At 38.4% G+C, this 27,781-nt stretch overlaps 2 protein-coding genes across 5 annotated transcripts in view; one reads left to right on the top strand and one right to left on the bottom strand.

Moving 5' to 3' along the window:
- Positions 1-1,445: 1,445 nt before the first annotated feature.
- Positions 1,446-19,595, bottom strand: igfbp2a (insulin-like growth factor binding protein 2a). 2 transcript variants are annotated; one of them, XM_026159639.2, is made up of 4 exons: positions 18,734-19,595; positions 4,749-4,930; positions 2,578-2,718; positions 1,446-2,190 (listed from the first exon to the last, which is right to left on the bottom strand). In XM_026159639.2, exons 1-4 carry the CDS (start codon positions 19,290-19,292, stop codon positions 2,038-2,040), a joined length of 1,035 nt encoding a protein of 344 aa, XP_026015424.1. In that variant the 5' UTR covers positions 19,293-19,595; the 3' UTR covers positions 1,446-2,037. The 2 variants fall into 2 exon arrangements, with proteins under 2 accessions (XP_026015424.1, XP_080154072.1); XM_080297946.1 differs by having other exon boundaries at positions 1,996-2,190; positions 2,511-2,718.
- Positions 19,596-24,114: 4,519 nt separating this feature from the next.
- The window catches only part of stk11ip (serine/threonine kinase 11 interacting protein), a 39,336-nt gene continuing 35,669 nt past the window's right edge, over positions 24,115-27,781 (top strand). For 2 of the 3 annotated variants that reach the window (XR_013905622.1, XM_026157574.2), the window contains exons 1-3: positions 24,117-24,292; positions 24,590-24,657; positions 27,500-27,702. Coding sequence is in view for 2 of the 3 variants with exons in the window: in XM_026157574.2 (XP_026013359.2) it covers positions 24,591-24,657; positions 27,500-27,702 (270 nt within the window). In the remaining variant the exon portion in view is untranslated. Of the gene's footprint in view, positions 24,293-24,589; positions 24,658-27,499; positions 27,703-27,781 lie in introns of all 3 variants that reach the window. The other variant, XM_026157573.2, reaches the window with a different exon arrangement.

The following is a 27,781-nucleotide window of genomic DNA, read 5'->3' as shown; positions in this document are numbered from 1 at the left end:
ATGGCACCTTTTTCCACGTGATTTAACCAAGTACAATAACCCATTTTTGACCATGTCAAACCAACACATTTGGCATTTGGTGGTTTAATGTAACCAGATTACGTATCAACGTAGTATACTTACATTGACTTGAAGTGATTTATTGAAGTACGTAAAGTGAAATTTGTTTTAATTCATTCTACACAAGTGAAAAACTTTAGGAAAATACAATGAAAACTTGTTGTTTGAACAACTACTTTGTTAATCAAGGCAATTACTGCTAGTCTTGCTTAATGAACCAATATGGGGTTGTTGATTTCATAGAGACAAACAACCATTTGCACTTACATTCATGGGTAATTTATAATCACCAGTTAACCTAACTCTAAATACACACTGCAAACCAGCCAGATTGTGGATTTGAACGCAGGCCCTTCTGGCTGTGAGGAAACAGCACTAACCATCACACCACCAAGCTGTCAAACCAGGCTTAACAAAAGTAGGAAAGCTATGATTACAAGGCTTGATGCAGAATTTTCTGTACGTTTTTGTCCTTGACAGGTTAAACCACAATAAATAGCAATAGCATACACGTGGTGTGGGTGTAGCTGTCTGCCTCTTAAAACTCCAGCGATTTTCCTGTAGTTTGACATCTAATGTGATCTTGTGAATTTCTCGAGTCCAGGCAACTAACCACTCTTACTAGATTGTATCATGTCATCTCAAGAATAACAAATTAAGTTGCTGAATTTCATGCAGATGCTACATGTTTTAATTACATTCACCATAGAAACATGAAATTATTTAGTTCAAATTACAAGTTTGAATCTTGTACATGTAACAACCACCCAATTTCATTTTTTTATAGGAAGGACTTTTTCTCCTTCTCATTGTTGCTTTGCACTTGCCCACAGGTGATTTTTCCCTGTTGCTGGGTCTTGACCTTATAAAATAAAATGCTTGGAGATCACTGTTATTGTGAGATTTGATAATAGAGGACAGGGTAAATCGGGTTTTCTGCAGAATGTGATAAAATCCAAAGACCATGTTTTCTTCACACTTTCAGACCTGCAGTTTTGCTTGCTGGGGTCAGTATGAACAAGCTACAACTGCAAAGTCAATAAAGTATGCACCAAAATATAGATTATTTCAATTCAAAACGGTATGACTATATTTAATGTTTTCACTTGGGGAAATGCAGGCTATGGTATTATAAAACTGTCTATTCATACAGTAATGTGCAAAAGTCTTGACCCATCATTTCATAGGTCATTGTTAAGTGGGTTAAAACTTTAGAAGCTAGAAAAATCTGGCTTCTATGAAGAAAAACATAAAGAAATGAGGGATGGCTTGAGACTTTTGCAAAGACAGTCTAAATCTCCAAGGTTTGAACATTGTCAAGTTCACTCATTCATTCTGAAAAGCTTTCAAGTCATTCACATCACATGAATGATGACGTGCACAGATTGATTGTATCGTAGTTTTAATGGCATTATCTGTTTATCACTTACGGTCATGTCCTTCGGCTGAACATTTAATGCACGCTACTTCCAACAGGTACTACATTTCATCTTTAATACTTTGTATTAATAGCCAGGTGTACTCAAAGCCTAGTGTATAGTATTAAACCAACAGTAGTCTATAAGCTAGAGCATTAAAACACACCTCGAAACATCACATATGTTGAAGGCTTTTCATTTTTCAATGCATACAGTACAAAACACTGATAACAAAGCAATCCGAGCAAAGTCAAAATCACTAAAGCATAGTCACCGATGCTCCAGATGACGCCTACTGAATATCTAAGTGGGAAAAGGGAGTCTTATCTCCACTCACTCCACCCTCTAAAAGTAATCTGCAGCTACATCTTACGCAGCAAGCTGGATTCTATCATTTAATCCTTTTTGGTGGTTAAGACTTCAAATGTCAGTGTCATTGTACGAACTAAAGACACATACGCACAGACAGATAATACATAGCTTACTCTGATGTTCTTTGTTCCCAACCTCTTTACAGTTTTTCTTTTTCCTTTTATGTTTTGGGATGTTTGATGCCACTTTAGATCTGGGCCATGTCAGGGAGCTCCAGCTCTGTGAGGTACTGGCTGCAGTTGGGGTCACCCCTCACGGTCGGAGCTGATGGGATGGGTCGGCCAGTGTGTGGGTCGACACACCAGCACTCCCCCCTCTGACCATGGAGAGACATCTTGCACTGAAAAACAGAATTTATGTTGTAGTTTTGTTACCTGCACGTTTCATGCTAAGCTAGCAGTCTTACTATACATGTTTTATAAAGTGCATGCACAAAAAGAAGCTTATCAGGTCACAATGTGCAGTCCCCCCTTTTTAGTAATTCGTGTTCAATTAGTTGAATTGTTATTATCATTATAATAATTATTAATACTGTTATTATTATTACTATTATTATTATCAGTATTATGATGAGAAAATGACTGTAGGATTTGATATGTCAGTGCAACGGATTATTTTGTTAGAGATGGTGGTTGCGATGCCCACCTCCCCTCTCCATACCTGCATATTATCAGTTGGGTATAACCTCTGGGCTTACCGCCCTCTTTCCCAAAAAGCCCAGAGTCACCTGTTTTAAGTTATACTGCCCCCTCTTGTCGCAGTTGGGGATATGCAGGGCATACAGGTCTTCCAGAGGACCTCTGTTATCTCTGAAGGGCATCTTGGATATCCGCTCGAGGACCTGGTCGAGTTCCTGCTGACACTGAGTCTTTAGAAAAAAGCAAACATAAGAACAACAAGCCTGTCACGTCCACAGCAAGGCTGTTATAATTAACTATAACTACATGTGAGTCACCTGCGTTTACAAAGGGCTGTTTTTTTCTCTTTCTTCTCGTAATAACAATTTGGATTTTCCTAAATCTTGGCTATTCACAGAATAATATTCAGAAAAACTGAAACTAACATTTTTGTGTTATTGTAAGGTCTTTACCTTATACCCTGCAATAAAAAGCACTTTGAGAATCAAAATCAGAATACTTTATTAATATCTGAGGAAATTATGTGGTCACAGTTGCTCTGAGACAGTAAGAACAGTAAGTAGATAAACTAAATTAAATAATACAATATATTGCAAAGTTACAAAACACAACAAAATAGCTCAAATTATAAATATCCCAGTACGTTACACAAATTAAATACATATGGTTGACATTGAGGTGTCCCTCTTGTCATACTGCACTTTGTTATTTTGTCTCTCGAGGATGTGAAAATAAACTATTGCGGTGTGTACGTGTGCTTTAGATGGCGATGAGGTGACTGTTGTTAGGATTTGACAGTGTATCAGTAAAATTTAATTTTCAAATAAAATAACCAAACAAAACTGAAACTGTGAAGCCAAATCACAAAAATGTACAGCTCGCTACTGCAAAATTGGCTCTACAGACATATTTTAAACAATTTGCACTATATGAATACTGCACCTTGTTTCATTTATATAGAAGTAAGAGTAGTTTATTGTTATATGCACACATTAATATAGACAGGGTGTTTATTCTGTAGAGTGCAATCCTTATTTTCTTAGACTCGTTTCAGATAGCAGTCATAGAAAGATTTGAATACAATAAATAAATAAAAATACTAAATTATTATAAATAAAGTTAAATAATACAAATAATAATAATAAGAAGAAGAAGAAATAAAATAAAACTAATAAATAAAACCAGGATTCGAAAACACTAGAGAGACAGTACAAGTAATACATGTACAAACAATACAAACAATGACTTGAAGAGACTTGAGTTGTATTCATACTTTTATACTTACATCGTATATTTGTATTGTCTTTTATAATATTATTCAATCGCTTTTTACCGTTAGGGAGTTTTGTTTTCAGTTTTACTGTATGAAAGGAGAAGTTGACCTTGACTCTTGTTGTACTGGAAAGAAAGGAATTTAATTCAATTCAACTGCAAAGCTGTAGCAAGTGTAACCCATGGGCATCCATAGTGGCATTTAGGTGTGCTGGAGCTTCAAGGCTCCCTCTGAAAATCAAACATCTGTTCATTCATGTGTCTTCTTAATTTTCACATTTTAAAAATTTATTTTAAAATCAATTAAAACCAATTTCTCCAATGCACATCAACAGCAGGTTTGCAAAGCTATTGGCACATTTTTGACTCAGTTCAGCTACAGCTAAAGGTCTTTCTGTTTATGAAAGTCACTTGTGAATAATGACTCATCGGTAACCCCCAGAAATCTTGTTGAGAAGTTCTAAAGTTCCCAGCAAAGCAATTTAACCTTTACCTGATTGTTTTAGTGGACAGATGATGGATAAAAATTATGAGGTTTTCTCAAAAATCTCACTCAGAGCAGGTCAGGGGTATTAAAGGTTGAGGGTTCGTCCATTTAAATATCTTCAATGCCGTCTAAAAGAACCTGCAGCACCAGAGGGGGGCAGCACATGTCTGTGAAGTCTGAGTGCAGCTGTTCCTCCACACTCAAAGGGACTACAGTAGATGTACTCAGTTTATACAATCTTATATCAACACTAAGCTCTGTTGCAGGGCATAATTCAGGCGATTTCACCTCAGCGTCTACATCTGATATGTGGCGCAAGCTTCATGTGATCCCAGTGTCTCAAAGCAAAATCTTACCAGACTTTAAAATAACCGATTTTTGTAATGATCCCATGTGTTATTAAAATGTAACACATCAGTGTAAATACAGCTGCTAAAATCACATGAGTGTGACTTTGTTAAACCTCTACAGAAATTAAACAGACACGCCACTTCGCCTTGCCTGTTTGGGCCGAGTAGGTTTCACCTCTTCCACCTTATTGGTTTTCATCTTGGTCTTCATCTCCTGTCTGTGTTGGCGTACGGCGCTTTCCTTGGGCCCCAGCCAGGCGGCCTCTTTATTGGGCTTTCGGATACCGGGAATCTCGCTCGCGCCATGCTCCGGCTGCAGCTCCACAGCCTCTCCTGTGGATGATGGGTAATGACACAAAAGCAGCAGATTAAGATTTCATTCTAATGCTAAAAAGATCAAAAAGCTATAAAGAATTTTGTTTTGTTTTTTTGGTTGTTTGTTTTTTAACGGCTCAGTAACATTGTGCGGTTTAGCCAGGAAAGTTCTTATGGCTATTGTTCGGGGACACGTTGCTGACAACCTAGAGTGTCTTTGCACTTTCAACCACTCTGTTTCCCATTAACTGTCATTCTCTTGGTAATGAAACGGAATTTTCAGCTGCTGGAAGTGACAGGAGACACACTCCAGATTGCACAGATCATTTTTCAGAGCAACAAAAGAGGTGCTTAGAAAACCACTGATAGCCTTTTTACAGGGCAGAGGTGAGATTGACCTCCGAGACTGAGCTCCATCAGGAATAAATAATAACAGCATGTCCTTTGGAGTAACAGCAATAATTCCTAGCCAGATGGTGGAGTTACACCCAGGACCCATGTATTAACAAAAGTCTAAATTGTGAATTGTTACTAGGACGTGTTGAAACAAGACTTCAAAGCTAAAAACGGTTGTAAGATACAATGTCATCTCAAACAGTGTCTTGGTGACATAAATCAGCCTAATATCCATGTAAAGTAACTAATTTCAGAATTTATAGACTAAATAGGAAATAAAAGACATATATTCGCAAAAAACATTTTTCATTGTGTATGTAAGACATAGTTAGATAGACAATAAACACAATGTATCATTGTGGAGTTAAAGCTTCAGACTCCTCCAAATCTTTCACTGTTTTCTTCAGTGCATAATATGGTCATCTCAAGCACACGGCTCAGTTGAGCCAATCAGGGAAAGAAATGCTCTTAAAGGTAGGTTGGCAATGTTGAAGATGTAAAACAGCTTGTTTCAGACGATATATGATAAAAAACTGTAAAGTGTGACTCATGCAAATCTACCCTTGTATAAATCATGAAACTATGAAGCACAAGGTTCAACATAATCTGTTTGGTGTTTAAAAGCATTAAAATGTTTTAAATGCATTTTTTCCACTTAATTTTGATATAAACACAGAACATACTGTATGTAACACATCTGTGTTTGTGGCTGTTTTTTTATTGTTTGTTTTACTTTTTGTTGCATTTTTACAAGCACGTCTCCTGAGCTTGTGATAGTTTATTTAACGCATTTGACTTTTCCACAAAATGTGTCCAAACCACTGTGAAATGTATCAGCACAATCAGTGAGTCACTGGAAATATTTCCTTTCTCTTAAGAGAGAAGAAACCCCACATTCTTGACCAGCTTATGAGCTGAGAAATGTTGGCTACTACTGAACTTGCGTCATGATGAAGTTTCCATGGTGGCTTTACAGTGTGAATCAGTCCCACGAGCAAATGTTAATGATGCTGATAAAAAAATACAATGGATATAATCAAATATGTAAAGTTACACTGTATGGACAAAAGAGATGGGCCGCACTTGTCACAGGTGCATAAAATCAACCATGCAATATACATTTGTGACAGAATGGGTCGTTCTAAAGATCTCACTGAATTCGAGTGTGATACTATGAAAGTTTTTCCCTCCTTGTTATTCCAAGATCAGCTGTTAGTGGTATTACTGCAAAGAGGAAGCATTTGGGACACATAGCAACTCAGTCATGAAGTAGCAGACCAAGCAAAGTTACAGAGCGGGGTCACTGAGTGCGTAAAAATCAACAACACTCTTTTCTGTCAGTAACTGCATGGCTTCAAACCTCCACTGACATTAACATCAGCACAAAAACTGTGAGCGGACAGCTTCATGGCAGGGTTTCCATGGCTGAGTAGCTTCCTGTAGGTGTGATGTGTACGAAAACCAGTGCTTTTGTCCATGTAGTGAAGGGGTGTCAAACATATGGCCCATTGGCCAAAAGTGGCCCAGTGGGTGGCTTTGGAAAAATGTGGAAATTTTAAAGAAGGACACCATAAAAATTGGACCTCTAACAGTATTTTCACGAGTTTAACTGTTTTCTTGCTGACAAAGATTTAACCTACAGCCTGTCATACAGCAGAGTGATAACTTTTTTTTTTATTGTTAGTGTTCAATTTAAGACTGAAATGTTTCTTTTTTTTTAATCTTTACAATATCATTTTCTTTTTTTTTATTGAAAATGGAATATTTTCTGTGCATTAAGTACATTTAATTTACACAATAAATTTATTTTTCATTTCCATGACAGTGTAAGCCCAGAGAGTCTTGCCGATGGGTCTTTGACTTACTGCAGCAGCATTTCTTTTTTCAATTTGGAAAAACTGAAATGTATCGCCAGAACTGCAATATTTGTTTCTAACCCATTTAAAGGCTGAACGGTGAAATAATTGACAGAAAATTCTTTCTTAAAATGTTTTTTAATCAGGTGTTCTAGCAAATTAAAAAATAACTAATTAAATATTAAATCAAATACCTGAGTTTTTGTTTGCGTCACATCTCCCACATTCATTTTTTTAAAACTTTTATTGCTTAAAAACATTTTATTGTGCAATTTTCTTTTTAGGTTTTTCTATGAAAAAAATCACATTGATGTTTGAGAAGTCTCGAAAACTCACAAAAACTCATGTATCAAATGTGATTCACGAAGCGTTCAGAGGTTTAGACATCTCAGGGATTTCCCTTACGTAAAGTAAGGGAAACATTTTTTAAGCTTTACTGCTCCAGCCCACTTAGGATTCAAGTGGGCTGTACATGGCCAGTGATTTAAATGGATTTGACACCCTTGATATTCTACTACTAATGCTACTAGTTGTACTGGTGCTACTTGTATTACTTCTACTTTGCCAAGGATTTATCATGGTGATTTTGACTGAAATTAGAAGATCCTAGTAAAACCACTTACCCCTGCGTCCATACACATCAAGCTTCTTTTTTTTTGGTTGTGCACAAGAGACCTACACAATATTAAGCAGGTGAGTTTAACAGTGGAGCTAATCGGTAAATACATATGTTTTTTAAAGCCTTGATTTGAGTTGGCAGCCCAAACATATAATACATAGAAGTCTATTTTATGCCACTACATTGATTTAATTGTGGTGTCTTTAAAATGAACTCCAAAATACAGATTTTCAGTTTTCTTTCTAAATGAAATCACCAAGCATGCTACTTGAATAAAAATGTGATCATCTACAGGAGGAACTGCTGTTGGCTTTTCCCTCCCAAAGAAAATGAGTGGCTTAATTCCTGAGAAGAATCAAGCCAAAGTTCAACAACGTTTTTTTTCTTTTGTTTTTAATTTGGAGTGACTGTTGCTCAGGAGGCAGAGCAAATCAGCTGCCAACTGAAAAGTTGGTGGTTTAATGCCCAGCTCCTCTAGTCCGCATGTTGAAGTATCTGTGGGCAAGGTACTAAAACCTGAGTTTTGCCCATTGAAGTGAAAGTTAACCTAAAAGTGCTCGTATGAATGGGCTTGTAGTAAGAGAGCACTTTCAGTGCACAAATAGAGTTGAAAAGTTCTATGTAAGTACCAGTCCAAATATATGACTAGTAGTTAAGTGCTTAGCTAATAGTGTTTACTGATGAACATTTAAATATCCAAGTAAATGAGAAAGTGGGTCATTAAATAAAGTAGAATAAATGGAGTAGCACGTAAAATTACTAACACTAGCTAATAAATGGTAAGCTAAAAATAGATCAGATCCCATTTAAAATGTATATGGACTGGTACTTATATAACACTCTTCTACTCTAACTGTGAACTCAAAGCACTTTCTTACTACAAGCCTCAGCGTATTGCACACACTTCCATAGAGGTCCTCTTTTACCTATCATGTTAGCACCTTGTCTAACATTTTAAGTACACACTAAGCAGGGGCAACTTGGCCAAAGTTTCTTTGAAGGCCATCTTAAGAAAGGAGCCCAGTAGTTATGTTCCAATCCATAAAAACTCTACATTGGCGAGGAATTAAACCCAGGCCCCCTGTGTGGCAGGTGAGAATTCTTCCATTGTGCCCAAATGAACACAAATAAACATGAGAAAAGCTGTGTGGGCGAATCATATGAAAAAAAAAGGATCAAAAGAAAAATCACCAAATTCGGTAGGATTAATCCTGTGTGTCGATTTTAATCCTTTTAAAGCAGAAATACACATTCCCAGAGGAGCAAACAATGCCCTCAGTGACACTGGCGTTAAAACAGGAACCTTAAATTTAAATTTAGGGACAACTGCCTCTTCAAGTCCCTGTAGAAATTCCTCCAGGCAGCTTTCATTTACTTCACCCGTCTCTCCTCGGCTTGGAGTCTTGTTAAACATTAACCTAAAAGCACAAAAAAGCTCTCCAGACAGATGGAGCAAACAAAGAAAGAGGCCATCAGGTCCAGCCCAACTTGTTGTCTCTGACAACAGAACATACTTTGGAGTTGAGGGTTGGCAGGGAGTGGAAGAGGAGCGTCTTTCCAAACCAGCAGATTTTCGATGAAAAGATGTTACATGATGCGCATTCTTGCTGCTACAAGTAATATTTCACAAGGTGAATTTATGAGTCAGGACACTGTGTCTTTTTGCTGAACTTTTGGTGGAAATCGTGTATTTCGCTTATGCAGGGTTTCACTTGACACCTGAACGAAAGAAGGGAAATAAGCAGAGACAGTAAAGAAGGTCAAATAGTTGGCCAATCAAGTGGATAGTTCGCAGCTATGCAGACCAAGCTTTACAATGCAGACTTGTGGAAATGTATTTAAATGAAAGCGGCGATGGTGGACTGAGGAGGCATTCCCTGTACCCTGCAAGAGGTAAATTTGACATCCGGTTATAGAATATGATTACAAAAGGCCTAAGAAAGAGCAGGAGAAAGGAAATTTCAAACGAAACAATAACAAGGTGCTGGCGCCCGTTGCCATCAGATAGATCTAGTGTTGTTGGACTTGAGTTCCCCCTACGATGCTGCACTGTGCTCTCTCTGGATTTTCTTTGAGGAAAGCATTTCTTTCCTAAAAGGGGCAAAAGTCAGATGTTCAGATGAGATGTTCACTAAAAGTCTGGGCAGGCACAGACACACACATGAATACACAATCTATAGCAGTACGCTTCCTCTTCAACGCACATACGCACACACAAATACAAAGGGTCAGGACCCCACTTTTAGGGGGCACTAGGCCTCTGCAGTATAAACCACTCCATAGCAGTGGGCTGGAGATCAGCAGCATCAACAGAGCAGCAGGCCTACTGTCCAGTCTACTGCTTGAATTAATCCCTACACAATAGCCTGAGAGGCTTCCTTTCTATATCTGATCCATGTTGAATTCCCAGGTGGCACGTAGGCCAGAAGTGTCATGTCTGATTGTCCAGATTTTGGTCAAGTGAGCAAATGACAGACTTGGCCAAGCCATAGAGAATGGAAAGGTTCAGAAAGGAAATCTCCAAGCACCAAGCATTCTTGCTCCATCGTATACATATTATAACTGAGTACTGTGCAAAAGTCTTGTGGCACCCTTTATTTGTTTACGTTTTGCTGGGAAAATTTGGAAATAGGCGCAACAATTCAATAAAATATGCAAACATACATGGAAATGCAGTATATAAACCACGAACAGAGTTTGTGCCATTCTTTCCAGCTTGGAGGTAAATATTTGGTGAGACCACCTTTATTCTTCAAACACAGTCCAAACTCTCTCAGGCAGCTTTCTTGTCCTTTCTTTAAGTAGTCTTCAGGAATAGTTCTCCAGGCTTCTTGAAGGACATTCAAATGCCTCATACCTCCATCTGACCTGTTGCCACTGATTTTCAGTTGAGTTCTTGTGTAATTTTCAGACGTCAGCCTTTTCTCCCTGTTTCCCTTCCTTATGAATGGCTTCTTGACAGAACATTTCTAATAAGCTTTAATGAAAAGTATATTGGCCAGATGTATCTTTCAGGGCCTTTCAGGATTTTTTTCTATTTCTTAAAACATGGATTTTAGGTATTGTTCATCTGCTGTAGCTATTTTGTCACGACTGACACTTCTTCGTTTGTCCGCCAGTTGTCCAGTTTCCTCATTTTTTGTAATAACACATTGCACACCATGCTGAGAAAAACCAAATGTTCAGCTAACAGCTTTTTAGGGAGCACCATGTTAGTGCAAAAATGCTATTTTTTGTCAGTCAAACTGCTCTATGTTTGGCATATTTTGTTGATTAAAGAAATTGGAACAAATTCAGGGTTTTTCCAACAGGCCAACAGTAACAAAATGTCTAAAGATACAATTTAAAATAGGTTCTTTGCTAAGTTGTCTGCTACATATCGACACAACACTAACCATTTTTTGAATTAGATGTCTTTTCTCATGCTTGAATGATTCATATGTTAGTGTTAAGTGGCTTTGAAAGACTTCCAGAAAGCCTGGAGAAATATTGCTCAAGAAAAAATAACAACAAAGTCTGGCTCCTTACAAAATATAAGGAAATGAGGGGTGGCTCGAGACTTTTGGACTACTGGAGGTACAGCTACTGTCCATTAAAAATGGGGCTCTAAACTTATAATAATGTTAGGGAGCTGCAGACATCTATATTGAACTTCTAACTGATTAACTGCTAGCCTAACCTAAGCCCAGTATGAAGATACGAGCGGTCAAAAACAATATTTGATTTATATTTGGCAGATCTTGCACTTCTGCTTTTGCAACTCTAGGTTCTTGAAGGCTCCTTCAATTTTCAAAATCGCACGCCTTGTTGATTTCAATTTCAGAAAAGTCTGAGGGATCCAAATCTGGCAAGTAGGTTTGGGTTGGTATTAAGCACAGAATGTGACCATGTGGCAAAATAACAATCACAATGGCATGAGCAGTGGTTAATGTAATTTCCAACAAATGACTCCCCATCAAGTCATGTCAGGACAGTGCCCGTGGTCAAAATTGAGACTTCCAAGGACTGACTCAATACAAGCAACCTTTCTGAAAGTTGTACTAGAAATGCCCACCTTGAACTTTAAATCAAGTAAGTTTTGAAAGGTTCCAAGACTGGAAATCACTGTAATTAACTCAAACAATCTTCTCTGACAATTATTTCTGTCTGTTTAAATCTTTGCTGAAGTGTAACTCCAGAGACATCCACTAACTAGGTCAAGCTTCATACACAGATATACTATATGCGTTACTTTTGGCTACCACTTACTCAATTAGAAGTTTGCATATTTTGTGTGTTTGCACACAAAGGTAAAAGGGGAAAAAATTAAGAACAAATGAAGCATCTCTCTGACTCTCAGTAAGTGGAAACAACAGTTACCTAAAAATGATCTCTTTAAATTTTAGAGGCTTTAAAAGGCACAGCTTTTCTCTGTTAACTTCTTAAACATCGCTCTAAGGTGTGAAATAAATAGGTCATATGTCAATGAGTAGATTTATTACAGACTATAATCCATTACAAGACCTAGTGGAGCTGTTTTCTGGAAACACAAACTCAGCAGAGTTTAGATATGTTTACCTTGCAGGCTTTTTGGCCTGCAACAGCCATCTGAAAGCAGGCTGTTGCACAGGCTCCAGCATGTATGTATGCTCTGTGGTATCCAAGACTAGGCATCACTACCGGCAGCCCTGGGTGAACTTTGGGCAGATTTTACACGGCCTAAACAGAGGCAAGCTGTAACACGACAACGCTTAGAGTGCATCACGCTGGCAATAATACTCTGCTACAAACCTTGTACCTCAAAGGTCTACTTTTTAGGAACTGATCATGGTTTTCGTGGTGATGTCATTCTTATCCTATTAATCTTTCAACTAAAGTCACAATAAACAATTACATTATAATAACTTTTTAGCATTTTTTAACTATAATGTTTATGGACTGAAACAAGCAAAGGAATAAAAAAAAGGCTGTGGGATGGTACAAAAAAATCTAAAAGAATGCACATTTTGTACTTTTTGACAAACATTTAGATAGAGTCATGATGTTTGCAAGCCCTGAAATACACTCTGTGTGTTTTGGTCAGTAACAATGATTGTAAACTTGACTTTTATCTGTTTAGAAAAAAACTAAATAAGGCACCATTAAATAGATTTCTTTAAACAATGACAACAAAAACAGTTTTTTCTTTGGCTAGGACATGACTTCGATTATAACAAAAATATTATTAGACTTGTACTATTAACTACTGCCACTAGACTATAATAGATTAGGCTTGTAAATCAAAGAATCTTCCCCGATTCTCTACACAGTTTTATCAGAATTAGCTATTGTTTATCTATTATTTAGAAACATGAGTTAATCATTAATTTGTTTTTAAACAATATTTAGTTTTCACTGTTTGCTAACTACAAGTTACTAGGGTTGGTACTTTCAGCTGCTCCCTTTTCCCCTTTTTCTAAAAATCCTCCCACTTATTTGTGCTTGGGAGTACACTAGCCATCAACCTTCCATGTATAATGCATGTGTTAACCACTACACTACAGAGTTAGATGTTAATCAAAAGTGTCAGTTCACAAACTTCTAATTATCTATCATTGTACCATTTTTTTAATAAAATAAAGGTTGCACATATTTTGGTGCTCATCATCAAGCTTCTGCCATAATTCTGGGTGGATATTTGACCACTCTTCTTGGCAAAACTATCGGTGTTCATTAATTTCGTTGGTTTCCTGGAATGGACCTGATATTAAAATGTAGTCAACAAATTTTCAATAGGATTGAGTTCTAAGCTTTGGAGCTCCAGAAGAGATTATAGAAGATTAACAGTTACAGATTCCAAGATCACCCATTCAAACAATTGTACCTAACTACAACTTATTTGAACATGTCACCGCTTTGTAATGGTCTGAAAGAAGACCCTTAGGTGAGAGAAAATTGGTTTGGATGTGTAGGGTCAGGTCTACCATGACCTGGAAACTACATCAGTGTTGACAGAGGGTGCTGAACAAGAAAAAAGCCCCTGCTTAAAAATTGGCACCTTCCAACTTGGCTGAAATTTGCAGTTCCCCATATTGACAGGTCAAATGTCTTCTAGGAAAGTTTTATGGTCAGATGAGACAAAGATTGAGCTATCTGGCCACAGTGGTAAGAAGTGTTTTTGGAGCCGTCAAAGTAAGACTTTCAAACCAAAGAAGACTATACCAACTGTCAAGAATGGCTGTGGTAGTATCATGTTCTTGGAGCTGTTTTGCTACCACTGGTACTGGTACATTGGATATAATTGAGTGAAGAAGAAGTACCTTCAAATCCTTCAACTTCACCTCAAATCATGAGCCATATGGTTGAAACTTGGACACATCTGGGTGCTCTAACAGGACAATAATCCCAAGCACACATCAAAACTGGCTTTGGAATGGAAAGCAGGCTAACATTAAGTTTCTGGAATAGCCTTCACAAAGCCCCAACATCAACCCTATTGAAAGTTTGTAGACTATGCTTAAAGGTTGGATGCCAATTTAAATGAACTCAATCAATTCTACTAGGAAGAGTGGTCAAATAAAAACTTACACTCTGGAAAAAGAACAGATCAAAGAAAGCATTAAAAGACCAAACTTGTGCCTTTGAGCTGATGATCTTCTTACGACAACTGTAGGTCTTTCTCATACTTTTTAAGAATTTGTCCTTTATTAAAACAAGCTCAGAAACTGCCCCCATTTACACTCCCAGTTTCAGTTGCATTTCAGACAGTGTTTGTATTGTCTTAAATCACCCTTGACCAATCTGGAGGCTGGGAAGTTATTCTGGTTCTCAATAGGCAAGAGGAGATTCTTGGCACGGATATGCGTGAAGTTGACGCCTCAGGGGGAGATGGCATAAATACCCATTTTGGGCAAGATTATCTCGGAGCTATTTCAGTCCTGCAGGCTCCGTCTGAATGCCCCTGCAGGTACACAGGAATGCCCCCTGTCAGCTAACAGTGTTATTTCAGCAACCAGATGTCACAGGAGTCCCCCCCGTTCTTTCCACCTCATTTCCCATCTCCATAACAGCAAAAGTAACACTGGAAGACGGTTGTTTTGAGTGGTTGGTTGATTAACAGTACGTTTAGTGAGGTGTTGTTAAGGGGACAACAGCATTTGCTTCACTCTTTTGAAATCTTGTGTGCAGGAACTGGCTCTATTTGGAGCTTTTTTTTATCAACATGTTCTCTTTCGAGGTTGTATCTGTATGATTCCAGTCAAAACAATTAAACGCCCATCCAATCTGTTTAAAGGAACCTTTATTTGGATCCAGGTTTCTGTGGGAATGGAATATCAAGTGATACTGTGCATAAACACAGGGTAGTGGGAAAAATGTGGGTGTTAATTTTAAATAGGAAGACATTTCAGCTCAAAATCAAGTAAATAGGATAACTTTGTTGCCATTTTGTTGTGTCTGAAAAAACGTACGCTCTGATATTTTATATCATTATATTCTTAGAATCCAATTTTCTAACCAGGTCACGGGTTCATTTATGGAACATTATTTTGCAAGGGAGTATCCCATTTCTTTCTCCCTTTTTCACCACATTACAGTGACCACTTTGACATTTCAGATCTGTTAATCTTCACGGTCTGTGTCAAGTGCCAGCAATCATCTCAGGATCTCTATCCTAACAGTTTGATCCTGTTGAATCCAATCCAGGATATTCAAGACTCCACAAAAACAGTTGGATATTAGGTTTATCAAAGTAGGCTTCAAAGAAATGTCATTACAGTATATAAATTTCTTATATGAAAACCAGAGTGGGAAAGATGCACCAACATGTTGATCTGAATGGTTTCAGTATAAAGTCTGAGAGCTAAATATTGTCTAAAAGCATATCCACACTGTCATATATATATATATATAGCATACATATAGCAGATTTTAAATCAGATTTTGACTTCAAGTGAATTGACTAACGCAACTCAAGAACTTGAAAATTTGTATTTCCTTTATGTATTTCATCTCATAAAGGGCAGCCTTTTTACTAGCATATGCTAGACGATTTCTTTTTTTTTTTTTTTTTTTTGGGGGGGGGGGGGTGTTAAAGCAAAAGCTATATGTCTTTGAATGTACAATTAGCACATACACTTTCAGTGTATTATACTTTACTTATCATGAGATGGTTATAATAATACACTGATGCAGACAACTATCATTTAAACCAGGAACTCAATGATCCCGCGAACAGAGCTGAATTGTGTAGTTTGTGCAGTAGATCTGACCAACATGCATGAGCTTAATCTTAGAAATCCTATCTCGATCAGGCTGTAGACAAACGTATTCTTTACACACCTAATTATAAATGAGTCAGTTTTCTTTCACTCCCAGTCAAAAACCTTCATTATTTGTACAAAGAGTTTTAATACAAATCTAACATGACACTGAAAGGAATTTTCAGTGATGAAGCAATATCTGTTACCAAGTTATGCTATTAATTAGGTGCTTTAGTCAGAACAAAGCACTGTAACCTCAACCACAGACACATATGCCGAAAGCATCACTGCAGTCTTTATCTCACAGTAATGTGTTCCTTTCCTATTTGCTATCTTGTTTTGAGTATTTTCACTGATATTTTTCATTCGTCTCTTGTCATAAGCCTAATCAGACTTTTGGTTTTGATTGCAAACAATAATTTAATATCACCCAATCTTCTATATCTTCCTATTCTAACTTTTAACAAAAAGCTGTGCATTACTTTTTTTCTTCTTTTCTTTTCTTTCCTTTTTTCCCTACATGATTATTCTTGGATCAAAGAAATAGGTGCTCTGACCTTTGGCCTCTTTGCTGCGGGTCACTTGTAGTGTTGATTAGAGAGATTATAGGGACTCTGCAGCTGCTCTCGGTGCACTCTTGTATACCTATGATCAGATAAATTCTTTTGAAGAAAAAAAACTGTAAAAATGCCACCTCTAAGTAGACACAGCTTGCTGTTCCTTGTCTTTGTTCCTTTTTAAAAGCTGACATGCTAAATGGACAAAGAAGAAGATGATGTCAGGATGATGTGTATTTATATAAACATCCAAATAAAGCAGCTGTACTATTTCGTCATTTGATTCCTTGCCCAGATGCCAAATCAGCTCAAGAATCACCTCCTCAGGGATCAAATAAATAAAACTACTTAATTATTAAATTAATCTTTTTCCCCCCAGATTAATTCCTGGAATAAAGTGAATGCAATGGGTATTAACCAGAACATTTAAAGGCTGCTCTTCATCATCCAGAGACCTCTGTGAGCTGCTTTGTGTTTTTGCTTTTTGCAGATGACTTACGTATCGCAAAAGCTCAGACTCCACAACAAATCAACCTAGCACCTATTAGTGTAGTATCTTTGAAAAAATGATGGGATGAGCAGCAATTTATTCTTTTGTGACTCTTGAAATTAGCCTCAGGAAAGTGTTTCCAGCCTCACTTCGGTAAAAAAAAAAAAAAAAAATCTAACTTTCTTTCATCTTCTGGCCCCAAGAAAGCTCTGCATGTCACTTAGACCACTCACTGTAATGCTGCATGAGTTTCAGACTTCACTCTTCCATCTGCAGCAGCATTAGCACCAAAGCTTTTATCCACAACATCTCCAGGTTCAGCTTTTAGGGCTTATTTCTAAGCTTTTACCAGTTTTTTTGGACACGTCGAACTAAATCTTGAAACCTTCAACCCGGGGAACCAGGCGCCAAAAACCTCAGAGAACGCAAAGAAATAGTGATGTCTAACAAGCCTTTACACGATGTGCCCATGTAGTCTGCTCTCTGGTTTTGCTCTTGTGTAACTCTCAGTTCATTCCTTTACATGCACTATTCACGTGAGCATAACCAAGCAATTATTGAGGCTGATGATTAAATCACAAAATGCATCACAAAGCTTTTTTTGACCTCTTGTGTTCAGGGAGTGGGGGTTACACATGGGTCCTGTTTTTGGTAATTTCTCTATGTTCCAGGACTCCAGTGCCCAAAGTAAACATGTGTCAGTCTGAAGGTAAACTCTGACAAAGCATGGATTTTGGAAATGAGTAAAAATCACACCCCGGTTGGCCCCACTCTACATTCATTGACTGTGTTTTGCGGCCTCAAATTCAGCCAGTTAATGAGGCTGTTTGCTTTTCTTCCTCACTGTGACCTGCCCTTGTTCAAACACAAACCACATAAGCCTCGCTGGCTCCAGGCTTCATTGTGATCCTCCAGCGTATACATCCAGGTAGGCAGCCTACAGTTAATGGAGTCAGTGTCAAAGCCAGTCTATAGTTAGGTCTAGTCAAAGCCTAAAGTCCACTTTTCCAATCAACGTGGCATTCCTTCAGCGTTCTCCCTCTCTACTTATATATTTCTTTCTCTCCACTCCCCTGGGGGAAATGTCAACATCAATACTACACTGTTTTCTGTGTCCATCCCACTGAGTACAACTTCTGGGGCTTTTGCAGGTGACTAACTCTGCTGCAGTGTTTTAAAGGCAGCTTTTTCAGGAGGGCCAGCTGTGTGGTGCACAGCTGAGATGAGCTGTGCAGAGTGGCTGTTCCTTTATCTCTTGTGTTTATTTCTCTGCGTGCACACTAGAATGACCCAATGCACATTACATCCCCCGCCTTGCAAAATGCTTTAAAAACTAGTCATTTGCTGTAGCACAAATTATAAAATGACACCCCTCAAATGCGTGGCAATGCAAAGGCCATGTATGAATGTAGCAATCTAGCAACTATGAGATGCTGAAATCTGCGTGAAATACAAACTCGCAGTTTATTTAAAGGTGTTTAAAAGAGGGGAAACATGGTTTAGTATCATAAATATGCAGTGAAGAGGAATATGGACAACTTCCCTGCTGAGTCCCCTTTTCAGCCAGATTAGGGCTTAGCCTTCATGACAATGCAATATTTCTGCACTGTTTCTCAGCCTGCAGTCTAGACAGTGTCATTAAAAATTGATAGAAGAAAAGCAGGTTTCCGGTAAACTGACTGACCGCTGGTTTGCTCCCGCTGCTCCTGGCTGTGGGCGCTTGCCTCGGTGTCCACTTTGCGCCGACATTGCCCCTGGCCCTGCACCAGTTGCTCCAGGGGAAGCTCCGAGTCGGGCGTCGGGTAGCATCGCAGACCGGTGGAGCACCTCGGGGCGTACACGCCACACAGCTCGCCCTCTTGCCGGGCGCACACGGGGCAGCACCCGCAGCCCGGTTCGCGCACTATCTCCGCGCATGTCTCGGTGAGCTTTGGGCACAGCGCCTGGCGCTCCGCGGTACACCCCGGGCAGCGGAACACCATCTCGGCCAGAGAGGCACCGGCCAGAGACACGGAGAGGATCAGCAAGCTGCAGCCCGCGTACAACAGCATCGTTACAGACATGAGGTTTGGGGGAATTATCATGGGGCAGTGGAAGGCAATCACAAGTGTGGGGGTGTGTGTGGGGGGGAGAGAAGGAGCAGAAATGTGCACGCGAACAGGTGAAGCCGGGGGGCTGGGAGGTCTGCTGGGTCCTACACATTCCCAGGTTTGCTCTCGGGGCCAAAGAAAACTTGTGTTCATTAGGGGGGAAATAGGAAGATTATAGGATTTCCTTCACGGGGAAGAGCAGTTGTGACACTTTCTCATTATATTTCTCGATGGCGTGTTTTATTGGAAAGATCAAATCATCATCATTATCTTTAAATGACCTGCACTGCTGCTCCCCAGCTGAACCAGTTACATCAGACCTTTTTTATGGCCGTATCAAGGCAAAATTAACCTCTTATAGGCGATTACTGGCAAACTATTCACAAATGAAAAACAGGTTTGTTTGTTTTTTACCAAAAGTGATGTGAGGCTTGAAGTTGAGCTCAAAAAAGAGAGAGAAAAAGACAGCTTGCATATTCAAAGACTACTTTACATTAGCCTGTTTGTTTCAATCAGCACCTTCTCCCCTCAACTCCCAAGAATGTATAAACAAACAAACAAACAAACAAAAGGACTATGTGCAGAGTATTCCTTACATGGAAAGACATCCCCACAGTGGCTGACATGTCAATTGACACTCAATTAAAATTTGCCAGCTGCTACCAGCCTATATACCTGTGTACAGTGATGCTACTGTGTGTGTTACACAGCAGTGTTTCCTATTGATTGGCGAGGCCAAGCCTTGAGGTGTCGCGCTCGCCCGCTAAACAAGCGCCATATTAACCCCGTCCAGTGCACCAGACTAATAGGTGTTTATCCAAGGGCCCAGAAATAGAAACGGCATGTGTAACCTTACTCCGCAGATATAAATGCAGATTATTTTGTTTTGTGGGTACCCACTGATTTCATGCTATTTAGCCCCATTCAAGATCGGCATCCCTGGCTCACCTTGGAGGTATGGGGAGGGAGAAAGGGCACATTTGAAGCTGCTTTATATCTCGGGGGTGTGAGTTAGGGGGATGCATAAAAGGCTGTTTGCACATAGAACCTCATATGTCATGTTACAAAAACCATGGATGGAAAAGCAGTGGGGAGAAAGCCGGTAATGTGTCTGGGATGGTCACCAGCTTATAGGCCTAACACGCCACAGTATCTGCCCCTGTGTGCAAAGTGATCCCCACCAAGGTCAGTTACTTAAATTCCTCCCCATGGACTTATTAAAAAAAAACACAAACTCTGGATAAATTCTACATTTATAGAGACAAATATGGGATCACTGATGTGCTATGTGCTTCAGTCTGTATACAGAGGGAGTTCTTTATGTAAGAGCCCATCCCGGAAATGGATACAATCACCCCAGGGGGCACTTGAATAATAAATAAATAATAGTTATACAGCAAAACATTATTATTCGAATACATGGGAAAATAATAGGTAAGTAAGGAACAGGTAAATAATAGGTAAGACTGTTCTAGGCCAATAATAGGTAAGTAAATACTAGATATTAAAGTACTAGGTAAGTAATACGTAGGTAAATAATATGCCAGCAGTAGCTAAGTAAGTAATAGGTAAGTACGCAATAGGCAAATGTGTTTAAAAAATGTTTCTAATAGAATTTGCAAACAATATAAAGAAATTAAATGATTAGCCCTGATAAACAGCTGGCTAGAATTATGGCCAAAACGTTAGAAAAGTCTAACTAAACTCTCACATAAGCCAAAAAGAAAAAAATATTAATTAATGACTAGATTTAGTCAAATCATGAATAAACTGAACAGAGTTGCAGATAAAAATAGTACATGAATTACTGAAAGAGTAAGCCAGTAAACATAGCTGAACAGTTCAAACTGTTAGCAGAATTTTTGTTTGAGAAAACAGTAATCTGGAAGTAGTTCAGATCACATTGAGATCAGATCAACATGAGAGGTGTTGCTGATGACAAGGCTCGTGAATCTATCGGTGAGGTCATTGCCGATATATTAGATAGGAAATGTATATGCTTCAATAGCACTTAAAGCACATAAATACCTAATTAAAACTAAAAATTCCTAATTTGAATAAGCCAATAGAGTTCCATCTATCTTGAAAAGAATCTCTCATTGTTGATGAATTATTCAAACTCCTATCTAGCCAGTGGAGAGATGAATCACTATCTTACCGATTAATATGATGTATTTAGTTAATTTTACACTGCTAGGCCTCACTGCAAGCCTGTTACTTCACAGTCATCTCTAATTTCAAAATGCATTGTCATTTAAAACAAATAAGAATAAAACCGAGTTTACTAAGGTTATTGGACTCTCCTGGCATCTTATCAGTGAAAACAAGTCCATTTTTTACACTTTGACAATGAATGAGTGCACTGTTTAAAGTCTGGCTTTGATTACTGACTTAAATACAGTTTCCCTTTACTTGGATTACTGATTGGATAAGTAAAAGCTATGAGCAGGGAGTTAGGAAAATAATATATCATCCTGTTAGTGGGGTTAGTGGGAGTTACCAAGGTCACACGAACAGCAGATACGCAGCTGGATTATGACTTCATATTGTAATTAACTGTCAAAACTAGTAGACATGCATGCATGGGTAACCTCTTCCTCCCAGATGAAGGTGATCCACTTCATACATTATGTAAAGGTTCAAAGGTTTGCTGATGCTGACCTCTAGTAGCACTATGACTAAACTGCATGTGGAATGTATTGTACTTCATTTCTGCTGTATGAAATTTAGAAGGGTTACCACCTGGAGGTTTGAAAACATGTTTGATAACATCAGTGTCACTGAATCACGGCCATGAGGCTTTCATTTATTGTCTGCGGTGCAGGTTTTTTTTTTATTTGGCCAAAGTAAAATTATTAGCATTTGTGCAAATCTCACTTTGGATTCTATTTTTTTTTTAGGTGAAAAGAAAAATGTAAAGTTAAATAAATAAAACTTTGGGACTAAGGGGTTAACTGAATATGCACTCAGGTCTCTTAAGCGGGTAAAACGCACAGCATCTTACTGAATGGAAATGTTTACCAAATTACAGAGCATAAATCCTTACATGGAAATGTTCGCTTCACAAGTCCCAAATGGAAAAATGCTTGTGTGTTTGTGTGTGTGTGCGAGAGAGTATGTTTGTTTGCTGCCTAGCAACAAGTGATGCATGTGCAAATTAGGAAAGTTCCTGCTTTATTTGCTCATGCAAATCATTGTAAAGTATCTGTTATGAAGCCAAAAGTGTTACCCAATAAAACAAAAGGGCTGCTGAAAACTGCTTTCCTGGTTTAGATCAGTTAAGTGTACAGAGGTTAAAGCTTGTCACCTGGTTACATGCTATGTAATCACTGTACATGGACGTGATTGTCTTGTAAACCTTCACAGTATTCTTGATTATATTCAGATTTATATTCTGCTTTCTATTATAGTTGACCTACCTGCTAAAATCAAGCTCATGTTGGTTCACCACAAATTCAATTCAATTTAATCTGGTCTGTTTTGATATGAGTAGATGTGGTGCAAGCTCCAATGATGCCTCTTGGACACCCATCGAACTCTGTTTTTTATTGGTTGCCATGGCTGGAATCTGATTGGATCAACACCCGCCAGCAGCTGTAAAACCACAGCTACCACAGGGTCTGTGTCCTATTATATGGGCTTTTAAAGGGAAGAAGCCAGAAAAAGTCTTTAGTGCATGACCTTTGAAGGGTCCATGTAAGATTTGCAACACTTCTGCCTGACTTCATCTTAACTTTATGTATATATATATATTTATTTTATTTGCTTTTGGTTTTCAAGCACAAAGTTAAAACACATATAGTATATACTGCTACTTATGCACAGATGCTCATTTTCTATGGTTTTGACATCTGAAAGTTGTATATATCCTCGCTGTTTGCAGTTTTGTATTTATTTCTATTTAATACAGACCATTATATGGAATCTAGCCTCTTTGCTGCAAGTGCTCCACCCAGTGGCCACAGACGTTTAAATTTCAACTATACATCATGTCGAGAAATGTTTTAGCACATGACAGAACTTTTTATTGATGAAAAAGTAGAAAATCTCTTTTTAAAAAAAGTTCTTATGCATTTCTACACGTCTGTTTCTATTTTTGTGCCTTTTAAGTAGAACGAAAAGAACTGCTTTTATAGGCTTGCTCTGTCTTAATCGTTCTTTCTAAATTTTGGCCATAGTTTACATCTTATATATGTATAAAAATATGTATTTTTGAATTATTGTAAGATCATAACAGAGCTATTATACTTTTGTATTTTCTTAAATCAGTTTTATTTTTGTTTCTGTTTTCTTGTTTTTAAAATTCAGATTCAGTCAGTTTCCTGATCGGGTTTGCTCATTTTAGTTTAGTTTTTATTGTTTAAAATTTTTTGTTTAAAAATTGTAATACTATATAGAGGACATATGCTGAAGTCAAGATTCAGGAAAATCTGCATAGGTATTAAAATAAAAAAGCACCACTTTTTGAAGCCAGTACTTTAAGTCTTGCAGACATAAGTATCAGGTCATCAAAGCCTCATCAGGCAAGCTGTAATAACAAACTTTACCAAACTGACAAAGAGGAAAACTAATGATATTTATTTTCTCTAAATAGATTTTTAACGTTTTAGTAAATTTCCACATTTTACAAAAATCATCTCAGTTAATTTTTATTATTTTTAAGGGCCACTTTTTATTCTTATTTCAGTTAACAACAATTTTTGCACATCTAGTTTTAGTTTATGTTTGTTTAATTTTAGTATAATAACCTTGAACTGAACGTTTGACCTTTTGACTATATGCAGTGACATTTATATTTATCTTTAATGTGTGCCTTTATTCAAACTGTGAGGATTTTTACTATTATTATGAATAATAATAATATTAAGAAGAAGAAGAAGAAGAAGAAGAAGAAGAAGGATTTTAAAAAAGAAGAAACTTTATTATTAATGGGCGCGTAAGAGTCATACCTTTTGGTATAACGAGGCTACCGTACACGCTTTCAGTTCCGTCATGTGACGGAGGTAAAAAATGTCAACATCACTCTGCGCTTGATTGCCACAATAACAAATGAGCACCATAACGTGGCGTTTCTTTGTGCGCCAAAATTAATATGCTCTACTATAACTAACACCTTGATGTTAGCAATCCGGCTGTCGGCTGTCATTGCACAGGTATGTCGTTTTGCTTACTTATCGGGATACTTTAGCCGAGCTAACTGCTAGCAATAGCAGAGTTTTGGATGCCTATGTCAGTTAGCGTGTCTCTAAAGCTTTGAACGCTAACTACATTAACACGGAAAAAGTGCTTATTAGCCCGAGGCTGTGGTATAGTTGTCTGTAGTCGTCTTTTGTTTTTATCAAATCCGCTGAAACAACAGCACGAAACGTACTGAACGCGTGCAAGACAAGCTTTTCTGTTTTTAATTTCCGTGAGTTGTGTACTCAGGACTATTTCTTGAATTCTTACAGGATGGCTGCACTTCAGACGGGCCACTCTCCTCTCGTACATAGCTTGGCCACGCTTCTCCGAAATAACGGTATGTGCCAGTGTGACACTGTTCCCTTTCCGTACAAGATCCGTCCAAAAACAGCAGCATGACACAGGATCATGAGGCGGCTAACTCATGTTGACAGGTTCAGGACCATCCAGGTTCGCTCTGTGAGGAAACATAATAATCTAAGAGCCTTCAACTCTTCCCCCCACCCCAAAAGCTGATTGCGCTTTAAGCTATTTCAACAGACGATGTATGAGATAATAACTGAGCCAGCCTAATCCCCTATTCATTAATAATGTAGGGGTTTTACAGTCTGTTTACAGATAATGTTTTCCTTTTAATTTGTCTGAGGAGTTATTTGAAAGGGGGTGTTATATTATTGAGAGAAATCAACCATCCATCTATTGTCTTCCACTTATCTGATGCTGGGTCACATTCACAGCAGCCATACTTTCGAGTCCCTCCTGGGGGATCCAGAGGCGTTCCCAGATTTAACCATGCACGATAAAGAAATGCTGTTGTTTTAAATGAAAGAAATCTGTCAATAAGCATTGTGTGCTTAAATTGTAAGAAATACATGTGTAAAGTTTCAGAACAAGATTTAGTTGCTCATCGCTGAGACTGTCCTGTAATTATAAAACTAAGTTTTCGTTAATTTATAGAAAATAGGAAATCATTTTCTGTGCTTTTCATTTTCTGTGATTTTCAGTAAAAATGGCATCAAGGTAATTTTTACTATGGGCCCGCTGTAAAAAGAAGTTCCTGGAGCAGATAGTGCTAAATTTAAACAACCTTTTCTGTCATTTAAATGTTTATCTATTACTTAATTTCTGAATGTCCATGTGGGAGGTTTTTATCACTAGAACAAAAACTTATAAACTTATTAAAAAAATTGATAAAAAGTCCAAAATTTATGCCCTCCTTCACATTTTTCGAAACTGTCCAGTGGAGCCTCTGTTGTAACGATTCTGTGCCCGGGCCTTAAGTAATTACCTCACCTCTAAGGCACAGTCCAGGTAAAGGGTGTATTCACTGCCTTACTCTTTTGGTTGTTACCCAGAAGTCATGACCACAGGTGAAGGTTGTGGACGTAGATGGATCAGTAAATCGAAACTGTCTTCACCACAACGGCCTGGTTCAACAGCCGGGTTTCTGCTGACGCCGCGCTAAACCGTCCGTCGAGCTTCCCAACACTCGTGAATGAGATCCCATGATATTTGAACTCACTCGCCTTGAGGCTGCCTCTCTTTCCCAACCCAAATAGAGCATTGCACTGTTTTCCCAGCAGTGAACCGCTTCGTCAGACTCAGAGTCGCTGGCTTTCATGCTCGGCTGCAAACCGCTCCAGTGCATGCTGATGGTCATGCACTGATGAAGCCAACAGAACCACATCATCACCAAACAGCAGGGATGCTATTCTGAGGTTCCTCCTGTCCACAGAACTCTCCAATATGAACTAAATACATGAATGAGAGTGGTGTTAATAGTTCACTGATAATGATTCATTTTCAGAAATGCAAATTATTTAGCCGACATCAGACCACTAACAACAGTATAATACGGTAGTTTGATTATGATTTTTTGTGTGTCTAACACACTCAGCCATTTGCCAAGTTTGTGATCACTAAAGCCTTTTTTCCACTGGCACCTACTCTGCACAGTTTCTGCATTTTTCAGTTACAAGTACCATCTCAATGTGGGTGGGGTCGTTACAGCAAGGCTGCCCAAACATCTCAAGACCTCAGTAGTATGCGCCACAAACACAACACATCAAGTGAAGGTTTTGGTGGGAGGCGTGTGTAAACACTTCCCTTGTTACCAGGTTTAAAAAATGGCAGGTTTGAGTCTTGGGAAGGAGTCGCACTCGTGTCTCTTTCAGTGTAGTCGCTGCCTGGCCGATTAGCGGCATGCCGTCCATTGACGTCACATTTTTGGCTCAGATTGGCTCGCTTAGAACCGGGGCCAAAGTGATACTAAAAAGTATGTGGTACCAGCTACTACCACCTAATGGAAAACCTTAAAAACTGAGTCGCGCTGAGTAGAAGTTGGTGAAAAAGAGGCATAGCTACCTAAATTACTGAGCTCTACTGACATCCAACAACAATAATATTCAGGTGGATGCTTCCAAATCTGTAGCACTGCATTGGAGCTACTCATTCATTCTGTAGCTGACTAACTTGCAGAGGTGGGAATCACCATACATCCCACGATACGATATTATCACGATACTTAACGCACGATATGATATTATTGCAATTTTTAAAAATATTTTGCGATATTCAGATTCTGTACATAAAGGTAAACTTTATCAATATTCATTTTATCTAATATCAAAGTCTCACACTCAGTCTTTCTCTCATTTCAGTCAGTTTTATTGTTGAAAAACTGAACGGTTTGTATTACAGTCTAGTCCAACTGAACTGAATGCAACCATCTGGTACAATTATAGCTATTTATAAAAACTATGCAGCCCATTCAGCAACTGAAGAATTTGACAATAAATTAAAACAAAATATAATTTTACATTAAATAAAAAAAAGTTTTAAACTTAATTAAAATAAAACATGTCTTAAATTAAAATAAGTAAACTGTCATGTTTATTCCTGCCAAAAAAAAAGTTAAACACATTTGGACAGTGAAGGAATGTCAGGATTCTTGCTCAGAAAAAGGATCAACATGCTCTGAAGTCAGAGTTCCAGTCCACAAAAACCTTTTTTGTAACAAAATATCGATTTCTGCTGTCCCTGTATCGATACATTATTAGCAAACAAAATATCACGATACTACACAGTATCGATTTTTTCCCCCACCCCTACTAACTTGTCACTTGTGAGTCAAATCTGGCTGATTACTTTAAGCATGAAAGCTCGCTTTCACCCTTCAGGTGACATGGTGCTGGACGGCAGCAGCACGCTGACCCTGCCTGCTGCCACCTTGCAGCAGCTCACAAGGCTGTTTGAGCAGTACTTGCTATCCCGGAGCCAGCAACACGGGTTCCTCGCACTGCCCTCCCACCCAGCTGACACCGCTTCGCTGCTGCAGCTGCAGTTCCTGTTTGACATCCTGCAGAAGACCGTTTCCCTCAAGGTTGGTTTTAACCCAGAACTTGGTTCTTTCACATTGAGTCCCAAAAAGTTGGCCCTGCCAACTAATTTCTGACTCGCTG

Source organism: Astatotilapia calliptera, chromosome 23 (assembly GCF_964374335.1).
Source record: "Astatotilapia calliptera chromosome 23, fAstCal68.1, whole genome shotgun sequence".
NCBI lineage: Eukaryota > Metazoa > Chordata > Actinopteri > Cichliformes > Cichlidae > Astatotilapia > Astatotilapia calliptera.
Note: the sequence above shows the minus strand (reverse complement) of the source record. Positions and strands in the feature narration are given on the sequence as shown.